This window comes from Lynx canadensis, chromosome B3 (assembly GCF_007474595.2).
Source record: "Lynx canadensis isolate LIC74 chromosome B3, mLynCan4.pri.v2, whole genome shotgun sequence".
NCBI classification, from domain to species: Eukaryota; Metazoa; Chordata; class Mammalia; order Carnivora; family Felidae; genus Lynx; species Lynx canadensis.
In genome coordinates this window covers 113028577-113052729 of record NC_044308.2, presented here as the reverse complement: position 1 = coordinate 113052729, position 24153 = coordinate 113028577, and the positions used below count along the sequence as shown (strand labels likewise).

The following is a 24153-nucleotide window of genomic DNA, read 5'->3' as shown; positions in this document are numbered from 1 at the left end:
TTTTCCTGTCCAATAGAAATGTAATGTTAGCACATATGTAATTTTGTGAGATATTATTTAGTAGCTAATGAAGAAAGTAAAAGGAAACATGAAATTAATTTATAAGTTTTAACCTGATATATCCAAAATACTGTAATTTAAAGACATAATGAATATAATTATTGAGATATTTTCTTATTTTTTTTGTACTAAGTCTTCAAAATCTGATGTATATCATATACTGAAAATATATCTCAATTCAGGTGCTAAATTTTCAACAGTTAAAGTGAAAAAATGTAGCCGTACCAAAACAATAAATTTATGTTTAATGAAAAAATATTCTATGCTGCTTCAGCTTTTAAATTTAAATTTAATTACAATTAAAAGAAATTTAAAATTAAGTTTCTCAGTTGCACTAGCCACATTTCAAGTGCTCAGTGGCCACATAGACCCAGTTGCTACCATACTGGACTATATAGTTCTAGAGATTTGTCTGTGGGACAAGAAGGAGAAAATGGAGGTGAGACATATTCCTTGTTGCGACTCAGGACACAGTAGAAATACCAGTACAATTTGTGTGAAATTTGAGAGAGAGAGAGAAAGAGAGAGAGAGATTTCTATGTATATATCTTTTTTCCCCAGCTACATGATTTTGAACAAGTAACTTGGGTAAGCTCCACTTTCACCACCTATCTGTAAAAGAGAAAAGTAATAATACCCCTTTAGATTGTGAAGATTGAGAAAGCATGCAAAGCACATTGTAGAATGACTGGCAGCTTTTTGAAAAGGAGTAAGTGGTGGCTTTTAAAAATCCAAACTATTCTTCGGATAGGAACTGTATGTAATTCTTTTTCTATATTTAAAAGCATAGGAGTTTTAGGGGTGCCTGGATGACTCAGCTGGTTAAGCGTCCAGCTCTTGATTTCAGCTCAGGTCATGATCTCATGGTTCATGGGACTGAGCCCCACATTGGGCCCTGTGCTGATAGCATGGAGCCTGCTTGGGATTCTTTTGCCCTCTCCTGTGCCCCTCCCCTGTTGTGTATTTGTGCGTGTGCACTCTCTCTCTCTCTCAAAATAAATAAACTTTTTTCTTTTTTTTAAGTATAGGAGTTTTAAAAAACCTGTTTGGAAGTGGCATTCATTGATTCAGCAAATACTGTCTCTCAGACCATGTGCTCAACACTTAGAACACAAAGACTTAAAGACCATGGTCCCCCTTCAAGGACCTCATAGTGCTTAATGTTAGAAACAACACAGAGTTGGGCTAATGTCCAAGTGAGAAAAGTAAAACCAAAGAGAATAACAAATTTAACCAATAACTCCAAAGCAAAGAAGCCCTATAGATAAAAATTGAGTTTATAATTTGAAAACCTTAATAGTTCTGTATGTTTCTCTACTTTTCCTTGAAAACTGATATCCCCAATTATAATAATCAAGATGTAAGAAATTAGATTGGCATGGATTTAAATACTTAATGATTGATTAGTAGTAGCCTTTATTTCTGCCACATGGAAGACACTGCCTTGTTTTTCTCTTCTGTTGGTTATTATTTCTTGAGTTGTTCTTATTTTTTAGTTTAGTAGTTTGTATTTATCTGCCAAAAAGATGGAAAAGTCAGTTCAATTCAAAGGTCTAAAACACAAAATATTTTTAAAGTTATTACTGTTAAGTGTAAAACATTAAAAAACTAAATATAAGTAAAATAAGTGATTGAAATAAGTAAAATTGCATTTTTAATATAGCTTCTCTTCTTAATCTAACAGTAAAGATCCTTTGGACAGATAAGATCTCATTTTTTAAATCTAGAGGTTGAAGTGATGTTAAAGGAACCTCTTATAATTTCTTAAATTTTTTGTTTTTAAAGGTTGTTTCTACTCATATAAGAATCTAATAAATCAAGATGCCAAGATTAAGATTATGGGCTTTAGTCTTTAAAATTTATAGATGTGTCACTGAATTATTTGCAAGTCCTTGATCTGTCCTAGTCTGAGTCCTAAAATAAGTCATATATATATATTTACATACACATAATATATGCTCACTATAAATAAGGGGCCAAGTAACTTTCCTACTTTTTCAGTTGTGATAATATGAAGTCTTGATTAGTACCCAAAATTTTTCACCATCAAAAAAAATCATCTGGGGCGCCTGGGTGGATCAGTCGGTTAAGCATCTGACTTCAGCTCAAGTCATGATCTCACAGCTCATGAGTTTGAGCCCCATGTGGACTCTGTGCTGACAGCTCAGAGCCTGGAGCCTGCTTCAGATTCTGTGTCTCCTTCTCTTTCTGCCCCTCCCTGCTCATGCTTTGTCTCTCTCTCTCTCTCTCTCAAAAAAAAAAAAAAAAAAAAAAAAAATTAAAAAAAATTTTTTTAATCATCTACTTTTTCTTATATATCAGCAGTTCACAATTTAAATATCTTGGAGCCACTTTTTAAATTTTAGAAGCCAAGAGTTAAATATGGTATGTATATTACTATTTTTGCCCTTCTTTGCATTTGCAGATCTCTCTTCATAAGACCCTGGGGTTTGAAATTTCATCATTATAGAAAATATCATCAAAAGATGGGATCATTGTAGAATATTGAGTTATCTTTAAATGAATTTCTCTTTCTAAGTGCTGTAATATATTGAGAAATGACAGGGGTTGGGACCCTCCCTAGGTACCAACACACATCACCCTGAGTGCCTCCTTTACTGTCCACCGCCACCACAGAACAATATTAAGAGCACACTTATGGGAGGAAAGAAATGATGAAAGAACAGGCCTAGACGAAGGAGTGTGCAGAGAGGCCAGGGGGTATTGTGCATGGGCTTTTATCTTTTGGCTACACTGTTTTCCTCTGGTGCATTACGTCTGGCCCATGGTGTGCATCTGGGTGAGTTCCTATTAATAAGTGCCCAAATGCTAAGCTGACTGTGGTGGCAGAGTGACACAGAAGAGTGGAAAGAAGGGTGGGCACCTCAATTCCAACATCAGAGTCCAGATGAGATATGGCCATGTGGTTCCTGCCAAGGTTGGAAAAGAGTTTGAGGAGGGAACAAAGAGAAAGAATAAGGATGAGAATGATGGAATCACTTGTAAAAGCAGTAGCAAGTAATATTCTTCTAGTGCCTCACCTGAAGCTCCCCTAATCCCTGTGCGACATTACATTTTGACACTTGAAGGATTCTAGAGCAGAAACTACAATGAACCCTCAACATTCCATTCCACCTCTATTGTTACTACAATAGAAGCAATAAGATTCAATGTCAAAAGATTCAATTTATTGACAACTTTTTGTGAAAGTGTCATGTCTGTCCTTTATCATCTATAGCAACTTATAATTGTAAAAAATTACCTTTAGGTTGTCTTACATGTTTTTTTCCATTGGCCTTTTCTTTTTCTGTTTTACTTTCCTTTCCTCACATCCATTCCCCTGAGAAAGGGGGAGACAGATGAGGCACAAGTTTGAGGGAGGTAAAAGATTTGACATGAGAGGAGGGAGCCAGAGGGCGAAAAGAAAAATAGTGAGGAAAGTGAAATAGAGATCATTAGAGAGGGGAAGTGAAGAAGAAAGAAAAAAAGCCAAAAGCAAGAGAGAAAAGCACAGGAGAGAGAACTCAATTTGGTCTTAAATTTAAAAATGTCTTTATTTTTCCCAGTGGAGCCCATTGTTAATTTTCACAGCTTCCTTGTTAGGGTCCTCCCATCCTTTCTCTTTTTTAGACTGGGTTTCATAAACAGAATGAACATGGCTGCTTAAGATTGCAAAGAATTTGATTTGCAATAGTTAAGAGGAAAGTGGAAAAGAAAGATGGATATAAATGGGGAGGAAATTCCCGGTGTTTGGTAGCAGTTTTCCCTTCTCTATTTCTTGGATGTCTATCCTTTGTCTGATTGCTTTCCATCTTGGGAAAATACTATAGGATCAAAGGTAAGCCTAAGTTTGGGCTCACCGTAAAGAGATCAACAGAGCTAAAGTGAGTAAAACCTAGATAGGTAAGAAATTAAAAGTCAAGAAAAGGGACAGATGGACCCAGATCCTGAGAGACAGTGTTAGCCTAGGCTCTTCCTGCAGCCTTTTCATGAAAACAGTACATTCAGAGTCCACTTTACCCAAAGCCTTACTCAGAAAGGAGAAAAAGTGTCCTTTTGTCAAACTGCTGAGTGGTTTGAGACATGAATAAGAGACCATGGTCCTCAGGTAGCATTGCCTGGAGTTGGGTGAATGTGAATCTGACCAGGTTAATAGGACCAGGGTTTTGTTTTATTGCAGTGGGGAGCAGTTACTATTCTGGCTACTGCCTAGAATAGAAATCAGATTCACAGACTCATTTTTAGTCTACATTTAGTCTAAATTCAATGGAACAAGGGATTAAGATTCTACTAATCCTTGCTCTTCTTGGGGTAAAAAGTGTTAAGTGTGAGTAAGGGTATGAAAGGGCAAAAAGAAGTGATTTAGAGGACTGTAAAAAGGGGGAAAGAAATGCTAAGCAGAGGGAAAATCAAAATACTATGCAAGCCTAAGTAAGGAAAAATGGGAAGACAGGAGAGAAAAGTGGAAAGAATAAGAAAGTACATGAAAAAAAAAACAGGAAAAATAATTAATACTTTGTGAAAACTGCAAGCCAAATTTGTATATTGTACCATCCTCATGATTTAACAAGCTGAGTGTGACAAACGTCACTGCATGTTTGCTCTACCTTTGCTTAGCTCCTGATTCTCAGAGCCCCATTTTAAGCTGCCTGCTAAATTTACAAAGATGGGCCACCAAGACCATAAACATGTCAGCTTATAAAGTCATAACAGCTGAAAGGGTCTTGAGACAGCTAACCATGCCCTCTTCAATTCCTCACCCATATGCACACATATTTGGCAGCTGAAGAAGCTTGAGGTCCAGAGACATTAAATGACACATCCGTGGAACAGAGGAAGTGCAGTTAGAACTCAAACCTAGGGCTTTTGATTCCAGGTGCAGTATTTAATAGCTGGTTTATTCATCATTGCCTTCCAGATTTCCTGTAATTCATTTTCCCAGCTTGTTTCATGGACTCATTACCTCCTAGTTAAGTTGCCTCTCAAACTCTGTCATCCTCAGTTGTTGTTGTTTTTTTTGTTTTTGTTTTTTTCTCTTGTCCCCACAAGTAGTCAGTCCAATAAATCTTGTTAACTGCATATTCACATCCTTGTTTCCATCTGGCTTTTTTTCCCCCCCTAGGTTCAAGACTGACACATTTCACCCCAGACCATTATAATGATTTCCTACCTGTAGCCTGCTGCAGCTCTCTTAGAGATTGCAGTCAGAGTAATCGTTCTAAAACATAACACTCATTTCGTTATTTGCCTTTCAGTGGCTCTTACCTGCCAAAAGGAGGTCTATACTATCCAGACTCCTTAGATGACCCAAGACTTCCATAATCTGGATCCTGCTTTGCTTTCCAGCTGCATCTCTCACTATTCCTAAATTGAATATGCCCAACACTGTCTTACTCTTCAATTTTGCTCTTACTGTATCCTGTACCCAGGATATTCTTATTTCCCTTTTCCTAACTCAAAGACTGCTTCCTTCATAGACTCTTTCATGATTTTCTCTCTTGAGCTAAAACTATATTCTCCACTTTTCTCTGAAAGCACCTGTAACATTTTACTTTATGTTATTTGGGCCCATCTCTTGAGGCCAGGTGATGTCCTGTTATGTATTTTTAATCTCTCTCAGAGTCTGCCATGGTGCCTCATATATAATAGATAAGGATCAAATGCTTCTTCAGTTCAACAAAACTAAGCCTGTGCCAGAAGACAGGTGAAAGAATCAGTCACATATGGAATGAAAATAAATGTATCAATATCCTACATTAATTATAAATTCCCAATGCATAAATAACTAGTGCTTCAGAATGTATGTTGTATGTGATTGTACTAATTATGTGCTAATCATATGCTAACATACTAATTATCAGTAATAAGGCTGCTGCAAGATTTATCCTTGCTTTTAGAAAGTAAGACAAAAATATCTGGCTATTGGACATCTCTAGAATTTCTATAAATTTACTGTGATTTCGTTTTGAAATAGAACTTGAGGTAAAAATTGGTAGGTGAAAATTCTATATATTGCAAAGGAGATTTTGCATTTTTCTTATAAACTACAATGGCATTTCCCTACAATGTTCTAAGGTTCAATACTGTAGATTGGAACTTCACATCTCAGTGAAGTTCATTTGGTACTTTTGGACACCAAAGCTCAGTGGTAAGGTCTACAGACAAAAATCCCATTTATATAAACACTATCCTCTAGTTGTTTGCTCTTCTTTGTAGGACTCTTGCAAATGTGACTGAGAATGCCTTCACGGGTTCTTGGATTTTAAAGCAGAAGTATTTTTTTTTCTCTCCATGATGTTCTTTTATGTGCATGACTGGAGCTGAGGCCTATCCACCCCTCAACTTAGTAACTTAGAAGTAGGTCAGCAGCAAGCAAGGGGACAGATCTCCACTGGTGCCATATGACAACCCCATGTTAAAAACTTGTTGCTAAGAAGTTAAAAGATCCTCAGACACGAGAGTATGTAAAGAAACAACTGCTGAATAAAACATTAAATAGTATCACCCGACAGCAAAGCGGAGCCCCAGATACAAGTAAGGACTATACAATTGTAGATTTACCAAGAAATTTAGTGGTAGACCACTTTCCTTCCAAACCAGCAAGGATACAAGACCCTATTGTTTGGGTTCTGCCTGCTGAGCAGGCCTGGGAGTGGTTCATGCCCAGTGAGCTGGATTCAGGGAACTGGGAAACTGACTCTATCAGCACAGAAAAAGTGCAGTGATGCCTACCACTTGCAAGATAGCATGAGGACAGGCTTTGAAGAATAGTTCCTGCATGGTAGGACTCTCAGAATGGAGCAAAGGGGACACATCAAAACATCTAGCTGGATTCCTTTGCTCATAACTACTTTCTTCCAGGACCCAAGGTTGACTACTGGATACCAGAGATCACAAAGAAATGTAGTGGAATTTGTTCCATACCTGAAGTGCCTGAATCAGTTCTCATGCTCCTGCAAAAATAAACAGCACATTTCAAAATTTTGCCAGTGTAACCACAAATATTTAGAAAAGAATTACTAAGTAGGAGGTAACTGGCCTTTCCTAAATGCTTTGTAGGTGGTAATGAAACATGTGTAGCAAGCTAGGGTATTACATTATTAACACATATTAGAGTAAAATTACCTAAAATTCTGTCAACATGCAAGCTATCCAACCTGTAAAAGCCATAAAAGTGAATAGTATATAATGACACATAATCTATTTTTATTTTCTCTATCACCTGTCACTCGGTGAGGCTGTGGGCATCCCTATCCTGCTGCCTCTCCAGCGTTGGAAAACTCATTTGGGGCTGAGGCAGAGAGAAGCTAATCGCTGCTGCTCAGGGGCTTCCATAGAGTCTATTGTGTTGGGAATATAGGCCCTCATAGAGACATGGGAGAAATTCTGGAATAGATGGATGCCTGGGGTTAGAAGGTGCCCACTTCTTCTGGCTTCATCACAATCTCTATGGCCCTGATGGAGGTGACAGCGCTTGGGAATCTTGCAGGCAAATGACATGCTCAAGTATTTGCCTAAGTTAGTACTTGGTTAGTTTACTTAGCTTACTGGATAAAATAGAAAACTATCTCTCAGGTGTTCAGACCATTTCACTTTCGGAAATGCCTTTGGATAACTAAGCTTTTGGATGTCTTTGGACAAAGAAGTATTCTGCATTCCTGATTTTAAAATTAATAACAATAATTAAAATACTTGTTTTCTTAACCTCATTAGCATGCTAAAACAAATTTTCACCAAATCTTTGTTTCTTGGCTACATTTTCTTTTTTTTTTTTTTTTTTTTTTTTTTAATTACCTGCCATTTATTAACACAATGGCATGATTCTGTTAAGGTATTTATAGTATTTGAATAAGAAAGCATATTTGTGTCAGAAAGGTAGTCTTGGAGATCTGAACACTCACGTCTTCCCTTACATAATCATTATTTTTTTTTTTTATGAAATTTATTGACAAATTGGTTTCCATACAACACCCAGTGCTCATCCCAAAAGGTGCCCTCCTCAATACCCATCACCCACCCTCCCCTCCCTCCCACCCCCCATCAACCCTCAGTTTGTTCTCAGTTTTTAACAGTCTCTTATGCTTTGGCTCTCTCCCACTCTAACCTCTTTTTTTTTTTTTTTTCCTTCCCCTCCCCCATGGGTTCCTGTTAAGTTTCTCAGGATCCACATAAGAGTGAAACCATATGGTATCTGTCTTTCTCTGTATGGCTTATTTCACTTAGCATTACACTCTCCAGTTCCATCCACGTTGCTACAAAGGGCCATATTTCATTTTTTCTCATTGCCACATAGTATTCCATTGTGTATATAAACCACAATTTCTTCATCCATTCATCAGTTGATGGACATTTAGGTTCTTTCCATAATTTGGCTATTGTTGAGAGTGCTGCTATGAACATTGGGGTACAAGTGCCCCTATGCATCAGTACTCCTGTATCCCTTGTTGGCTACATTTTCAATAAATATTTTGGAAGCATGGCTGTTTGAGTAAAAAAAAAAAAGCATTTGGGAAGAATAATTACCCTCAGATAATAGCTTCCCAGATAAATGTATAAAGACATAATTATGATCCATTTTAAGAGGTCTGGCAAATACATCCAGTTGGAAGTCTACAATGGATCTTTCTGAAATAAAGGTAAATTAGTCATTTTCTAAGGCATTTGCAAATAAATTCTCCTGTAGCCTTCACCAAATAGGTCGGTGATTTAAATAAAGGTTGAGCTTAATGATAAAAGTTTTTGAGACTGAGAAATATTAAGTAAATGTACTTTAAAAAATTGGTGCAAAATTAAAATGAAGCCTGATATTATCCTCTTTAAAACAAAGGAAAGAGTCACAGTAACAATATTGTCAAGGTATAAGAAGGAATAGAAATAGAAATGCTCTATAAAGTAAATCCTAAGGTAATGTTATAGAAGTCTCCATAGTCTTTCATTCATCCAGATCGAAACTGCTCAGTTTACATTTTAAAACTAATACATCTGAGGGCAAAATATTCAACAAGCTCATTGTTTAATTTTTTTTTCATTTTCCCAAAGTACGCAGTTATAAAAATGTCACTGAAATCCATGGTCTTGGAGATGAAAACTAGATAGAACTTACTTATCACTTTCAGTGTCTTGACTTAATTTTACAAATGTCCGAGGAATAAACTGAATTCTATTCTGTTCTAGGATATTACACCTTTCATTCATAATGAACATTCTCAAATTAGGCTCTGGATAGTAATTATGTTCCAGATGCAAATAGGCAATAAAAAAAGAACCCATACTTGACTAAATTGGGGTTAAGAGGATTACTTGGAACCCACATTTGTTTTTTGCTTTGTTTTTCTTTCTTTGTCCCCAGTACAGTCAGCAGAGAGAGGAAGCTGAGAGACTGAAAGGCAGAACCTTGAAGAAATTGGGATTTGTTAACCTTCATGATCCTTTTTATCTGTAAAATTCTATGATTTTTGCCATTTATATAGAGATTCATTTTCTCATTGTTTCTAATAGTGATCATAATAATTAAACAAATCTTTGCGCCTACAGAACATTTTACATCCTAAAAAGTTAAGTTATCCTTATACTTTTTAATATTTTAGTTTTATTTATTTTTTAGTTTTTTTATGTTTAAAAAAATTTTTTTTTCAACGTTTATTTATTTTTGGGACAGAGAGAGACAGAGCATGAACGGGGGAGGGGCAGAGAGAGAGGGAGACACAGAATCGGAAACAGGCTCCAGGCTCTGAGCCATCAGCCCAGAGCCTGACGCGGGGCTCGAACTCATGGACCGCGAGATCGTGACCTGGCTGAAGTCAGACGCTTAACCGACTGCGCCACCCAGGCGCCCCAGTTTTTTTATGTTTTGAGAGAAAGAGGGAGAGAGTAGAGGAGGGGCAGAGAGAGAGAGAGGGGGGGGGGGGGGAGGGGGAGAGAGAGAGAGAGAGAGAGAGAGAGAGAGAGAATCCCAAACAGGCTCTGCACTGTCAGCACAGAGCCAGATGATTTCAAGATGTGTGGTTCTCCTAAGGATCAACCTTATTCCTTTGCTTTCCTTGACCCCTCCTTGGCCAGGAAAAAAGGTTAAAAAGAAAGCCAGCTTTGAGTAATTAATCCTCAGTTGCTTAAGATATTTTTGAGTAAAGGTTTTTGGTGTTGTGCTTTTTTGAGCCAGAATAGCCAAATTTCTTTTATCTACACTATTGGAAATGAAATGAATTATTAGTGATAATAATGCCCATTTACTGGGCATCTAATGTGTCCCGAGATCGTTCCATACTTTTATTGCTCTATTTCTAAGAACGCTGCAACACACTCAGGTGCATTTACTGTTTCCATTCCGTTCCACTCCTTTAAGGAGTCCTCAGGATGTACTTATATTCGACTTCACCATGCTTTCTGTCATTCACTGTAGCAGTAGATTAAAATTACATAAGAAACATGAACAAGTCTTGACCCCTTGCAGAAGAATGTCTGAACTCTATCCAGGACAAATGGCCTGATGCTTGTTTTTGAGAAGGTTCCAAGGAGAAAGATTCTACAACCTCCAGAAATTAGTTCCGTTGTTTATTAATATCTAATCAGTAATATGCATTAATGCTTTTTTTATAGATTGGTTGATTGTCTGCTATATTGTTTTACTACATAATAAAGTTTTCTTTGTAAACTGTTTAGTTAAAATAATTTTCAGTTTAAATCCACTTTTTTAAATTTAGCCTTTAAATTTGGACTTCCTCATATGCTGAAGATGGTAATTGTCACCTATTCCCATTTTCTTCCTCAATTTAAATAGCCTTGATTTCTTTCCTGCATTAAAAAATATTTAAGTTTTGTGCCCCCCCCACCCTGGGTTCAGTTTTTGGATAGTATAGTAGAAAGATTACTTCAGAGGTATAGAATCATCTTTCTACTGTATTCAGTGTAAGTCAAAGCTATGTTAGATTTATGTTCAGTCTAATCTAGAATCTGAATCCTCCCTTCCATCTCTCCCTTTCTCTCTTCCTTCCTCCCTACCTTTCCTCCCTCTTTTAATCTATTCTCTCTCTTTTTTTTTTTTTTTTTTGAGTAATTACCAAGCGCCTGGCATTGTGAAGTTTTTAATATCAGTTTATTTAATCCCTGTAACAACTACATGGTTAGTGTTATTTTCATTTTACAGATAAGGAAACTGAGACCTGAAAAAACTAATTTAACTTGCCCTAGAGGAGGCAGGTGAACCCTGCGTTCACCCAGGGTTGTCTGACTGCAAAGGTCATTGTCTAGCTGCTGTGTCTTCCAATTAATGCATCCTAGCATCAGTTTTGATTTTTAAATTATACATGTAATTAATTGTCCAATAAAAGTTTAATGGAAACATCTATCAAAAGCTACAACAAATATTAATTCCTTTAATCACCAACTATGTCCAAACACTGTGGTTTCTTATCATCCTGTCTGCAGAAATAAAATACCGTTGTATATACATTTTTCAGAATTTCACACTTCCAGTTTGCAGTTCCTTATAGTCATATAGGTCTTTTTATTGAAATTTTCTGATTCTTTTCCTAATGGGGATCTGCTGTTTCACTAAATTAACATACTATTTCCTGGTTAGCTATTCTTCTGGCAGGGGTTGTTTGGATTGCTTTCAGGTTTTAATTACAAAACAGTATGTTCAATTAAATTATTTTCTGTTTCAAATTACTTCTTTGCCACATGTTCCTTTAAGTCAAGGGGTATAACTATTTGTAGTGTGAATTGCCAAATCACTCTGTAGAAAGTTCCCACCATTTACAGTGTCCCCATCAATATTAGATGTAGTTAACATCTAATCAAAAGCCAAATGGTAAATGCTTAACTTGTATTTCTTTAATTATTAGTGAGATTGATCCCTCACTAAGTGTTTATTTGTCTTCTGGAGTAAATTTTCTATTCATAACTTTAAACCATTTGTTAATTGGATCCTTCACAAATTTCCATCAGCTACTCATATATATGGAAAGTAAATCCTTTATAGATTATTTATTATTATTCTTTTTCCATTGTATTGTTATGTATTTATTAAAATGATTTTTTGGCAGATATTTATAATTGTTTTGCAATCAATCAACCTGAACTCTATTCTTTGAGAGCCCCACCTTGCTTTCAGATCTCTGTCCTTCCTCAGAGAAGCTTCCAGACCACTATAAGATATCCTTCCTCCTCCTCAAATCACCCTCTATTCTGTTATCCTATTTTTGTTTTGGGGTTTATTTTTGAAGCTTTTTTTTAATGTTTATTTTTGAGAGAGAGAGAGAGAGAGAGAGCACACGCACATGCACGTGCAAGTGGCATAGGAGCAGAGAGAGGACAAAGGATCCAAAGTGGGCTCGGTGCTGATAGCAGCAAACCAATGTGGGGCTCAACCTCACGGACCGTGAGATTATGACTTGACAGAAATCAGAAGCTCAGCCGACTGAACCATCCAGGTACCCCGTTTTATTTTGTTTTCTAATGTTTATTTTTTTCTTTTGAGAGAGAGCGTGAGTGGGGGAGGGGCAGAGAGAGAGAGGAAGAGAGAGAATCTCAAGCAGGCTCCCAGCTGTCAGCACAGGGACTCAGTCTCACAAACCATAAGATTATGACCTGAGCTGAGATCAAGAGTCACACACTTAACCTGACTGAGCCACCCAGGCACCCCTCTATTTTTGTATTTATCACAGCACATTCCAGCTGGCATAATGTATTTTATTTGTGTATTATCTAGATCCACTAGAATGAAACATCCTATAACTTATATTCACAGCTGTATCCCCAGTTCCTAGCACAAAGAAAGTGCTCAGTAAATATTTTTGAAAGAATGAACCAAACTTTGCCATTGAAAATTTCTTCTGTTGCTTCAAAGGAAAAGAAGTGATGTTTCTTATGCAATTGAGGCAATTTCAACTGTTCCATTTTCTTCTAGCTTATTTTAGTTTTAAAATATTTTATTCTTTTGGAGTACCTGGGGGCCCAGTCAGTTGAGCGTCCAACTTCAGCTCAGGTCATGATCTCACAGTTGGTGAGTTTGAGCCCCCAGAGCCTGGAGCCTGCTTCGGATTCTGTGTCTCCATCTCTCTCTGCCCCTCCCCTGCTCACTCTCTCTCTATCAAAAATAAATAAACATTAAAATTTAAAAAAAATATTTTACTCTTTTCCCATCTGAAAATTTTTTTGTGGTACAGCATAAATCTCTGACATTTTGTAGAGTTTTGCTTTTTTTCATGTTTTTTTTTGAACCTCTATCAGTTTGACTCAGTTTTATTGTCTTAATGTCTATATCCTAAACTTTCTGATGGCCATTTAATTATAATACGGCTTAAGATTTTATACAACTGAGTCCCTCGATATATTCCAGCCCCAAGTTTCCTTGAGATTCTTGCTCTTCTCTTTTCCACATACTTTTTATATTATAATTTCTATGAGATATCCTATTGAGATAATTGGTATTATATTAAATTTATAAATTAATTTAGGCTTTGTCATCTTTGTTGTCTTAAATATACCTACCCAGATAGAAAGCTTATTTTTCCTTATTGAAGTGTCTTTGGTTTCTGCCACTAGAGTTTTGTAATTCCATGTATACAGGTCTCTTATCACTCTCACTAAATATTTAATTTTTATTGCTGCTTTTGAAAAATACATTCTCTTTTGTCAATGTATTTTTGGTTTGTTAATAAAAATCATGAAACAAATGATATTTTGTGAGTTTATCTTCTAATCTGTGACTATCCTAAAGTTGTTTACAAACTAATATTTTTGATGATTGTCAAGTTTTCTAAATATAAATTTCCATTTGCAAAGAGTGATTTTCAAAAATCTCATATTAATCATATTTCTTTGTCCTATTGCAATTGCTAGACTAGACTCCCTTAAATTATATTACATAGAAGTGTTAATAAGGAACATCTTTAATTTATTCTAAGTTTTAAGTAGAACACTTCTATAATTTTTCATTAAAAACAATTTCTTCATTAAATTTCTTGGGGCACCTGGGTGGCTTAGTTGGTTAAGCATCCAGCTTCAGCTCAGATCATGATCTTGCGGGTTCCTCAGTTCGAGCCCCGTTCTGTGCTGACAGCTTGGAGCCTGGAACCTGCTTCAGATTCTGTCTCCCTTTCTATCTGCCCCTCCCCAGCTTGCACTCTGCCTCTCTCTATCTCTCCCCCCCCCTAAAAAATTAAACATTTAAAAAAAAAACCCACAATGCTGTCTCTGGTTGGGAATAATTATTTAAAAAAAAATTTGGTTGGGAATAATTATTAAAAAAAAATTTTTTTTTAATGTTTATTTTTTGAGACAATGCGAGAGACAGAGTGCAAGCAGCGGAGGGGCAGACAGAGGGAGACACAGGATCCTAAGCGGGCCCCAGGCTCTGAGCTGTCAGCACAGAGCTGGATGCGGAGCTCAAACTCATGGACAGTGAGATTGTGACCTGAGCCGAAGTTGGACGCTTAAACGACTAAGCCACCCAGGCGCCCCTGCTCTTCCTTTATATAATGACTTATATTTCCTTAATTTCATGTTAAGCGCTTGCTACATTTTGCCCGCTAAGATTCTATGAATTTAACATTTATTGTCTTAAGTAGGGATTAATCTAGAATTTTATTTCTGGTCAGTCTTTATAATCCAAACAAATTATTTGCTTCAAAAAATTAGGAGAACATAACATAATTTTTCTATATTTAAAAGAGAATTTTACATTAAATAGAGATAATTCTTAGAGTATCTAAAACCCTGTCCAGTAAAAGTCACAACTATGTTTTTCTCTTTCATGGGAGCTCCTGGATGACGTTGTTCTATGTTCTCAAGTTGTGACTGTGCCAGTTTTGCCTCTTTGTATTTTTGTTAAAGTCATTTATTTAACTTAGGGTTTCAAAGCTATTAAAGAAAAGCTGTATGTAATATTTCTCAATAACATTTTACTATTGTTCTTGTTAGTTGATGATGACCTCTAAATTTCTAATTTTATTATTTAAAAAAAGTTGTCCAATGGTTTGCCTGTTTTGTCATTCTTTTTGAAGAACCAGCCAAACCCTGTGGAACGTCACATTACTAATAATTTTTCTCGTTTATTTATTTATTTTTTTTGGTTTGTTTTTGTTTTCCCTTGCTCCTTTTTTATATTTAAAAAGAATTTAGACAGGGGCGCCTGGGTGGCTCAGTCACTTGAGTGTGTCCAACCCTTGACTCAGGTCACAATCTCCAAGTTCGTGGGTTCAAGCCCCACATCAGGCTTTGCACTGACAGTGCAAAGTCTGCTTGGGATTCTGTCTCCCTCTCTCCCTGCCCCTCCCCTGCTTGTTCCCTGTCTCTCAAGATAAAAACAAACAAACAAAAAAGAATTTAGACATAGTTCATTACATTCCCTATTTTCAGTCTTGCTATTGTAAGCATTTAGACCTCTGTATTTTTCTTTGGTTTCTTTTTAGTAGTTACTCTGAAATTATTGGATTAACTTTTATCTTTAGAATACATCAGTGCTCCCTCACATTCAGCTTGCAACTGTGTATTAAAATTATGAAAAATTTTTTTTCAGATTATTAACTTATTAGTTGGAAATGTACAAAAGCATGAGAAACACATAGAGGAGAAAATAGAAGTATAAAGATGAAAGAAAGAGTTCCCATAGTCTAACTCCAAACTGTGGACGCTGATTCTATCCTGTATTTTCAGCCACACACAGTTGATACCAGATAGACTCAAATGTGAACTGAAGGGTGTGAGAAGTTGATAGGGAAATAAAAATTTGGCAAGGTTAAACTGAATGTGGATAATTTAGTTTTTTACAAAATTTTATTTACTTTAAAAAATTTTTTTATACATTTATTTTTATTTTTGAGAGACAGAGAGAGACAGAGCACAAGTGGGGGATGGGCAGAGAGGGAAGGAGACACAGAAACCAAGGAGGTTCCAGGCTCTGAGCTGTCAGCACAGGGCCCAATGCAGGGCTCGAACTCACAAACCGCAAGATCATGACCCAAGCCGAAGTCAGAAGCTCAACCGACTGAGCCACCCAGGCGCCCCTAAATTTTTATTTATTTTTGAGAGAGAGAGAGAGAGAAAGAGAAAGAGAGAGATAGAGTATGAGCAAGGGAGGGCCAAAGAGAGAGGGAGACACCGAATCTGAAGCAGGCTCCAGGCTCTGAGCTGTCAGCACAGAGCCCATTGTGGGCCTTGAACTCACAAGCCGTGAGATCGTGACCTGAGCCGAAGTTGGATGCTTAACTGACTGAGCCACCCAGGCTCAGTGGATAATTGAGAGTTAACGATGGCATCATTCAATTACATTGTATTTACAGCTGAGACTGTTCAGTAGCAAGGGCCAGAGTTGCGGGGACCTTAAAGCACACACTTACATTACTTCATGTCTTAGCATCCCTGACATTTCCCTGCCTCACATACCTGGATTCCTCAGCCTTGAAAGCTGTGTTGCTAAAATCAGTTGTCCTTATTTCAGATGTTCTAATAATGCTCATCCTTTTGAATGAATTTATGTCACTTTCTTCTGGAGTCAAAGTAGAATGAAAACATTGTTCACCTTCGAAAGTCAGTGTTACATTTGAGATGGTGACATGTTTTGAGGATTCTTTGCATTCATTCTTAATTTTTGTATCTCGTAGACACCCAGGCTTCAGAATGTTTTCCATTTTTTCCTTTGAAAATAATAAACAGCAGCAAATCAGGTAACAGAACAGTGTCACACAGAAATAGATGATTTCTGGAGCAATATCTAATACAGTAATCATGTCATTCGTATTAACTGAGTGCCCTCGAGTGCCTGGGCGCAGTAATAAGGGAATGACGCTTGGTGTTGTGTGGCCACTGAGGAGGCCAGGCGGGCATCAGAGGCTTCTAGTGTGGGACCTGACAAAGCCCATTCAGAAGCTCATGTGGTCAGGCACACCGCTGTCATCTCGCATGAGAAAACTAGTATTTAATTACAGCATTTCCTCTTTCTGAATTGTTGGGGCATGGAAGGTTGTCTAGAAATGCCTTGCCACCTGCTCTCCAATCTAATGTTGCTCTTTATTTAAGAGCATTTACCAGATGACATGAGTTGGGAGGTTCACAATAAGACAAAAGCATTTATTTCTCAAAAGACTTAGAACCAATACCTAGAACTAATACTATAAAATCTCTCTGGTTGTCTTGATTTCTTGGTTTCTATTAATGCATTACCTCTCCTCACCACTCACTGTCTTCCTCAGAATCTATCTCGGGCCTCAGAGGAATTGGTCAGTGGGTCCTAAGGACTCCGTCTGTCTGACATCCCTCATACCTGTACCCTCCTCCTCCCATCAGCACCGCCTAGTCCATCGCCTCTCCTGACTTCCCTCTAAAATAACACAATACTCTTCTTCCTTAAAGAAAACACGTTTTTTCCGTAACACATACTTACTGTAGAATATTTAGAAAATCCTGGAAGATATAAAGTGAAAGGGAGAATATTATTGTCTGCTTAAGGCCACTGGCCAGAAATAACTACTCCTATGGCACATGTCATTTAGTCTTTGTGCCCATTTATTTATTTTGTAAGTGTCTTCTTTGTGATAACATTTCAGTTCTATATCCTAATGATTTTATTAAAAGCATTCTCCTCATGTCATTAAAAATTGTGTAAAACTGCTTGAATTTTTTTGAATTAAAAATTATTTCTAGGGGCGCCTGGGTGGCGCAGTCGGTTAAGCGTCCGACTTCAGCCAGGTCACGATCTCGTGGTCCGGGAGTTCGAGCCCCGCGTCAGGCTCTGGGCTGATGGCTCAGAGCCTGGAGCCTGTTTCCGATTCTGCGTCTCCCTCTCTCTCTGCCCCTCCCCCCGTTCATGCTCTGTCTCTCTCTGTCCCAAAAAAATAAATAAACGTTGAAAAAATAAATAAATAAAAAAAATTATTTCTATTGTAGGAAATAGAAAATTCAGAAAAGTGTAAAGAGGAAAATATTAATCCCAGAATCTAGAAATAAACTGCTGTTAACAGTATGACTTTCTCACCTTCTATTGTTTGTGAGCATGAAATGTATTTTCATGTAATAGGAATCATACTCACTTTTCACTCAACTTTTCCCAATCATGAAAATTTCTGCAAGAAAAATTTTTCCAACAATTTTAATAACTAGAGAGTAGTCATTCATTTAATAGATATTTACTGACTTCTATGGTCTTGCCTGATACTGTCGTTGCTCCTGAAAAAAATAAAGAAGGCACCTGTCCTTCGTAGATTTACATTAGTTTAGCAATTCCCCTGTGGTGGATATTTAGGTTACTTTCAAATTTTCGTTACTTCATTTTTACCAACATGGTATAGATATAGTATAATTAACATCTTTACAGCTAAATCCTCATTCTTATTTCTGATTAATTCCTTAAGAAAGATTCCTAGAAATGGAGTCACTGAATCAAAGGGTATAAACATTTTTAGGTTCTTGATTCATAATGATTTCAAGAAAGTTTGGGCCAATTCTCATCCCTACCACAAACCTATAAGAATTCCAAGTTGACCACATCTTTACTAACACTGACTATTTTTCTTCTTCTTTAAAAAAATTTTTTTTTAATGTTTATTTATTTTTGAGAGAGACAGAGAGGCAGAGTGTGAGAGGGGAGGGGCAGAAAGAGAGGGAGACACAGAATCAAAGCAGGCTCCAGGCTCCCAGCTGTCAGCACAGAGCCTGACACGGGGCTCGAACTCATGGACTGCGAGATCATGACCTGAGCCAAAGTTGGATACTTAACTGACTGAGCCACCCAGTGCCCCTATTTTTATTCTTTTAATTAACAGTTTTATAGGTTATTTTCCCCCCAAGTTTGCATTCCTTTGATTACTAGTGAGGTTAAATTTTCTCCACGATATTTATTGCAGTTGCTTCTTCTGTAAAATATTTATCCTTGCCCTTTATGACTTTTCTCTTGTGGGCCCCATGGAGATTTTCCTCAGTAGTCCTCAAACTTCTCTCTTTATCTACATTCCATGTTACCGTCAGGTTAACCTTTCTAAAAACACAGCTCCTTCACTCCCCCACACAGAGGTTTTCTACAGTTAAAGTTTGCCCAAAGAGCAAAGTCCACGCTTCTTAATTTGGCATTCAAGGTTTGCAGACAACTTTCGAATCCTATATCCCAATATTTTCCGTATATATTATGCTCCAGCCAAACTGAACTAACTGTTCTTGGATATGGCTCTGTGGTTTTTCACTTTCTGGCTTTTTCTAAAGCAACTTACTTCTTTTGGTATTTTATTTTTCTATTTCCACCCTCACTTTTACCCACTGAAATTTCACCCCATCCTTCAATGTAGTGTGTACTTTTATATACATTTAAACTTTAAAATAGCCCTTACATATCAGTATCCTCGCTTTGGAGATGAGGAAACTGAGGCTCACACAGCTTCAGTGGATTGGTCAAACAGATACGCAGCAGGGCAAGTTTCCAACCCAAGTCTTCTGACCCTGGTCCCAAAGTTCTTTCCATCCCACCACAGCTTTCTGATACTGGGTTAAATCTGATGGTAAGCATGGTCACGCCTCTTTCAGGACATGTCTTACAACTCCTTTATACTGGGGCTCAGGGATGCTATCTCATTAAAATTACTCAGAGCACATTTCACAGCATTTTGATAATCAATGTCAAGTAGCTAACCAAGAAGGGCAATCTTGGTTATCACTCCTGTTCTTGATTATTAAGAATGAGTCTTCCATGTCACATACCTTTTCCTCTTGCTTGGCCCTTAGTATGTCATCGTTTTCAAACACCACTGTAACCTCCGAGTTGTTTGGGACATCACAGACATCCGTGACTTCTGTGACTTCTGTGACAATTTTTATATCTGGGGCCTCTGTGACCTCATTTTCTGGAACATCTGTGACGTCTGTGACATCGGTGACATCTGTGAATTCTGAGAAATCAATGCTTTCTATGGCATTTACAGGGTCTGAACATGTGTACATGTGCGGGGTCTGTATGGCTGCAAATGCTGCAATATCCATGATGTCCACTGAACCTGTGATATCTGTGCTATTGGTGATTTCCGAGAGGCTTGAGACTTCTGACAGTTTGGAAGCTTTGGCTTTCTCCTGATTCAAGAGGGAGATGAGTTCCACCCATTGACAAAATAGGGTGTCCTGTTTACATGCAGGGGCACAGAGCTGCAGGTAGTAGGCTCGACCACTGACCAGCTTTACTTTGAGGCGCATATTCTCAGCATCGTGCACAGAAAGAGTCACAAACTGTAGAGGGAGAAACCTGCAAACAAACACAAATGTCATCTGGAGGCCTGATTGGAGACCTGTCAAAAGGCCTTTCCTTTTATGTTGCATAGCAGTTGTGACAGTGAGGTTCAGGGAAACAGGCTTGTCTCCCAGACGGGCCTGGTTTGGGACAGGCACAAGGTTGAACAGTACCTTCTTGTGGCCACCATGTTCCCAGGTCTGGTCCTTAGCTTTTGAGGCTCAAAACTTTGATTTTTAGTACATGTATCCAGGCTCCTGAGGGCCATCTCGCTCAAAGCATCTCCTAAGACTCTGATGAGCTTAAAAAATCAGAGTATCAACTATTTATCTTGAGAAGTTGTCCTACTTAGTTAATCCTGGAAAGCTGAGAGAGAAGTTGAGTGATTGCTCTAGGTCATACAGCAAGTTAGTGGCTTGAGACAAGACTAGAGCTAATCCTTTTTTTTTTTTTAATTATTTATTTTTGGGAGAGTGCAAGTTGGGGAGGGGCAGAGAGAGTGGGACAGAGGATCCAAAGTTCTGCACTGACAGCAGCAAGGCTGATGAGGACCTGGAAGTCACGATCTGCAAGCTCATGACCTGAGCCGAAGTTGGACGCTCAACAGACTGAGCCACACAGGTGCCCCAAGACCAGAGCTAATTCTGATGGAGGCTGAGATGCTGGGGAAAGAAGGACATGCCCTAGAGAGGCAGTTTATTATGAATCTTCAGTTCCTGTTACTTAGGTTTAGTTTTTTAAAAATTAACTACCTGTTTGACTGCCAGCTTGTCATAAGCTATTTTCCCAGACTTTGAGGACATGACTCTATCATTTGTCACACAGTGCAAGTGAGATGCTCCCTTGGAGCAAATATCATTGGTGTTTCTATTTTCAGTTTCTCAGGGGTAAAGCATGTTTTCTGAGAGATCCTTAACCTCTTCCCTTTGTAACTCACCTGGTGAGCACCAGGTTCTCTGGAGAAGGAGATGTCAGGAGCCTTTGAAATAGGGGTTCTGTATCTTTCTGGGCTTCAGGTGTCAGATGTGCCAGAAGCATCACATTGGGGGTCTTGTGGGTGCTACTGGAAGAGCAGATGCCTACAGTCACCCAGTTGGCTCGGTTGTGAAGGTAAATGGATTCACCTCTCCTATTAACCTAAGGTAGAGAACAGGAAGAGGAGTTTTGTGATAAAGTATATGGCCCCAACAACCTGGCTTACCTGAGCAGTGCAGAAAATAATGGAGAAATGAACCATGATGCATTTGTTGAATCACTTGTTGATGTGAATGCTTAGAAATATCACAGTGTGGGATGCCTAGGTAGCTCAGTTGGTTGAGCGTCCAACTTCAGCTCAGGTCATGATCTTGTGGTTCATGAGTTCGAGCCCCACATCAGGCTCTGCTGACAGCTCAGAGCTTGGAACCTGCTTCAGACTCTGTGTCTCCCTCTCTCTCTGCCCCTTCCCTGCTCATGTTCTATCTCTCTGTCTCTCAAAAATGAATAAACATTAAAACATTTTTTCAAAATAAAAGAAATATCACAGTGAATGGACGGACACAGTCCCTGGGCCATGGGGGTTCTGTCAGGGAAGGTGAACATTAAGCAAACATGTCACTAATCATTATTGCAAGAAGTATTCGCAAGTACAAGGTCAGGGTGCTGTGCTGTGAAGCATATAACAGGAGACTTGATTTAAGAGGAGATATAGGCAGTGGTGTGCTGGTAAATGTGTAACAACTATCTCTTGGAAGATATGCATATGATAATTACATATTTTACTGCTATAAAAGATGAGTAGCACAATTTACAAAATATGATATTTACAATTTTCTTCATTTTAAATTCAATATAGTCAATTGATTCTCACACAAGTCTTCACTGACCTTTGCCAAATTTTTATATCCATAACCTCAAGAGCATAAATAATAGTAAAATGTAGTAAAATAATAGGAATGATGAGGTTTGAGTATATAAGTTTATACAATCTAATTTTTAATAATGGCTGTGTTAAACAGTAGACCTGCAAACTTCCAGAACACTTAGCTGCTCCAGCACACCCTGGACATAGGGTCAGAGAAATCTCCCAGAGGAAGAGACCTCTCGCTGAGACCTGAACAATATGAGATAAACTGGCTGGACAGGAGAACTTTCCAGGCAGAGGAATAGCATGTGCAAAAATCCCCAAATCAAAGAATCTTGGCCAGTAAAAATCTCTGCCAGTTGGAAGATGAGAAGACTGAAAAGTGGCTAGACAGGGATGTGAAGGAAGCCAAAGAGGGGCAACACTTGGTTTCTCAGCTGTACATTCTCAAAAAAAAAAAAAAAAAAAAAAAACAAAAACACACACACACAAAAACCACAATCACTTAAAAACAGATATACTCAGAAAAAGGTTGTAGCCCACACTATGGACCTACCCAAAGCCATGCCTGATTAACAGCATTCAGAATTCATCCATTATTTGCCCCTCAGGGATGGTGCTCCAGCTCTGGGGTTAAATACTGATAAACCTAAACTGGTCATGGTGATTTCATCCCCTTGCCAATGCTTGCTTTCAGCAGGGGCATGTGACCCCCTCCTGGCCAATGAGACACAGCGGGGGCCTCCTGGTGGCTCTGGGAACAGTTTCTCAGCCCTCACAGAAAGTTGCTAGGATGGGAGCATTTCGTCTGTTTCTGGCAGCTGTCACCATCCTGTTTGCATGTAATGTCCTGAGGGGAGCCAATCTGAGGGTAATAGAGCAAAAGGAGAGGACCAGGGTCCTCCATGACTCCATGCAAGGGAGCTGTGCTCTTTTACTTTGAGATCATTGTTCTTTTTTGTTTAAACTTGAGGCATAACCTGTGGCAACTTGCTGCCAAAGACATACTAACCTTGAGAGGTTGTGTACGTCGAAGGGAATAACTTACCCAGTTATGATATGGGGTGCGTCTGGTCTACAGGGTGCTAACTACCTCTCCCAGTGTTTATTAGAGGTTGCAAAAGGTTATTGGAAAAGGGTGCAGGAGGAAGTGAGCTCTTGGTTTTGGGGGTAGATTCCTGTGGTTCATCGCTTACATACAATACCCAGTGCTCATCCCAACCAAAATTCATTTTAATACTCAGTCATGTCATACATTTTATTCTTTAAAATGTCTTCTAAATCTAAGAAAGGAGCCATCTGAATGCTTTCCTGTGGCGGGATGTTTGAATTCATTGTAATTCCTTCATGTCATTTTGGGAAGACATGATAGAATGACAATTATGGTAGAGTTAGAACAGAATTCCCGGGTGAGAGTTTGCTGGGAAAAATTGAGGTGAATTTTCCTTTAACATTATAATTATTTTAGGTTGGTTAAAGTTCCAAAACTATTCCCTTTAACTGTCTCATGCAGTCCTTTATCGCATTTAAAATAATTCTCCTCCCAACCTTTTCAGTTTCTTTGAGAAAATTAATTACTGAAGTTACTGGAACTTAATTCAGGGCTCAAATATGATTTACCTGGATAAAATTGCTCTCTAATATGGGAGGAGATACAAAAGGGGCATACTCTCCTCCATCCAACATATTTTGAAGATCTCCTGCATCTTGGAAGGGTGGGACGGAGATGGCATCTTGCTTATTGATCCTTGTGGTAGAGTTCCTATTGTTCTTCTTCATGGTGCTTACTCACAAACATCAGAGAGTCGAGGGGATGGGAATACAACGAACAGATACAGAGAAAATTTAATATGATGAAGTTGCCTCACTTATTAATTCAACAAATTTTATCAACATCTCTGATATGCCAGTCACTGCTTTGGGCATTGGTGATACATCTGAACATGATTGAGAAGATCCCTGTCCCCATGCAGCTTACACTCTATAGGAAGAATAAGCAACTTAAAAAAAAAAAAAAAAGGATACTGGATGATTAGAGCTCTCA

At 38.1% G+C, this 24153-nt stretch overlaps 1 protein-coding gene across 1 annotated transcript in view; it reads right to left on the bottom strand.

The window, feature by feature from the left end:
• Positions 1 to 23888, bottom strand: part of FAM71D (family with sequence similarity 71 member D) — a 28819-nt gene extending 4931 nt beyond the window's left edge. The window contains exons 1-7 of the mRNA XM_030320230.1: positions 23730 to 23888; positions 21204 to 21403; positions 19747 to 20281; positions 16447 to 16697; positions 6946 to 7013; positions 5326 to 5424; positions 3921 to 3955 (exon numbers count right to left, since the gene is read on the bottom strand). Coding sequence (XP_030176090.1) covers positions 3921 to 3955; positions 5326 to 5424; positions 6946 to 7013; positions 16447 to 16697; positions 19747 to 20281; positions 21204 to 21403; positions 23730 to 23888 — 1347 coding nt within the window. The remainder of the gene's footprint in view (positions 1 to 3920; positions 3956 to 5325; positions 5425 to 6945; positions 7014 to 16446; positions 16698 to 19746; positions 20282 to 21203; positions 21404 to 23729) is intronic.
• Positions 23889 to 24153: the final 265 nt, after the last annotated feature.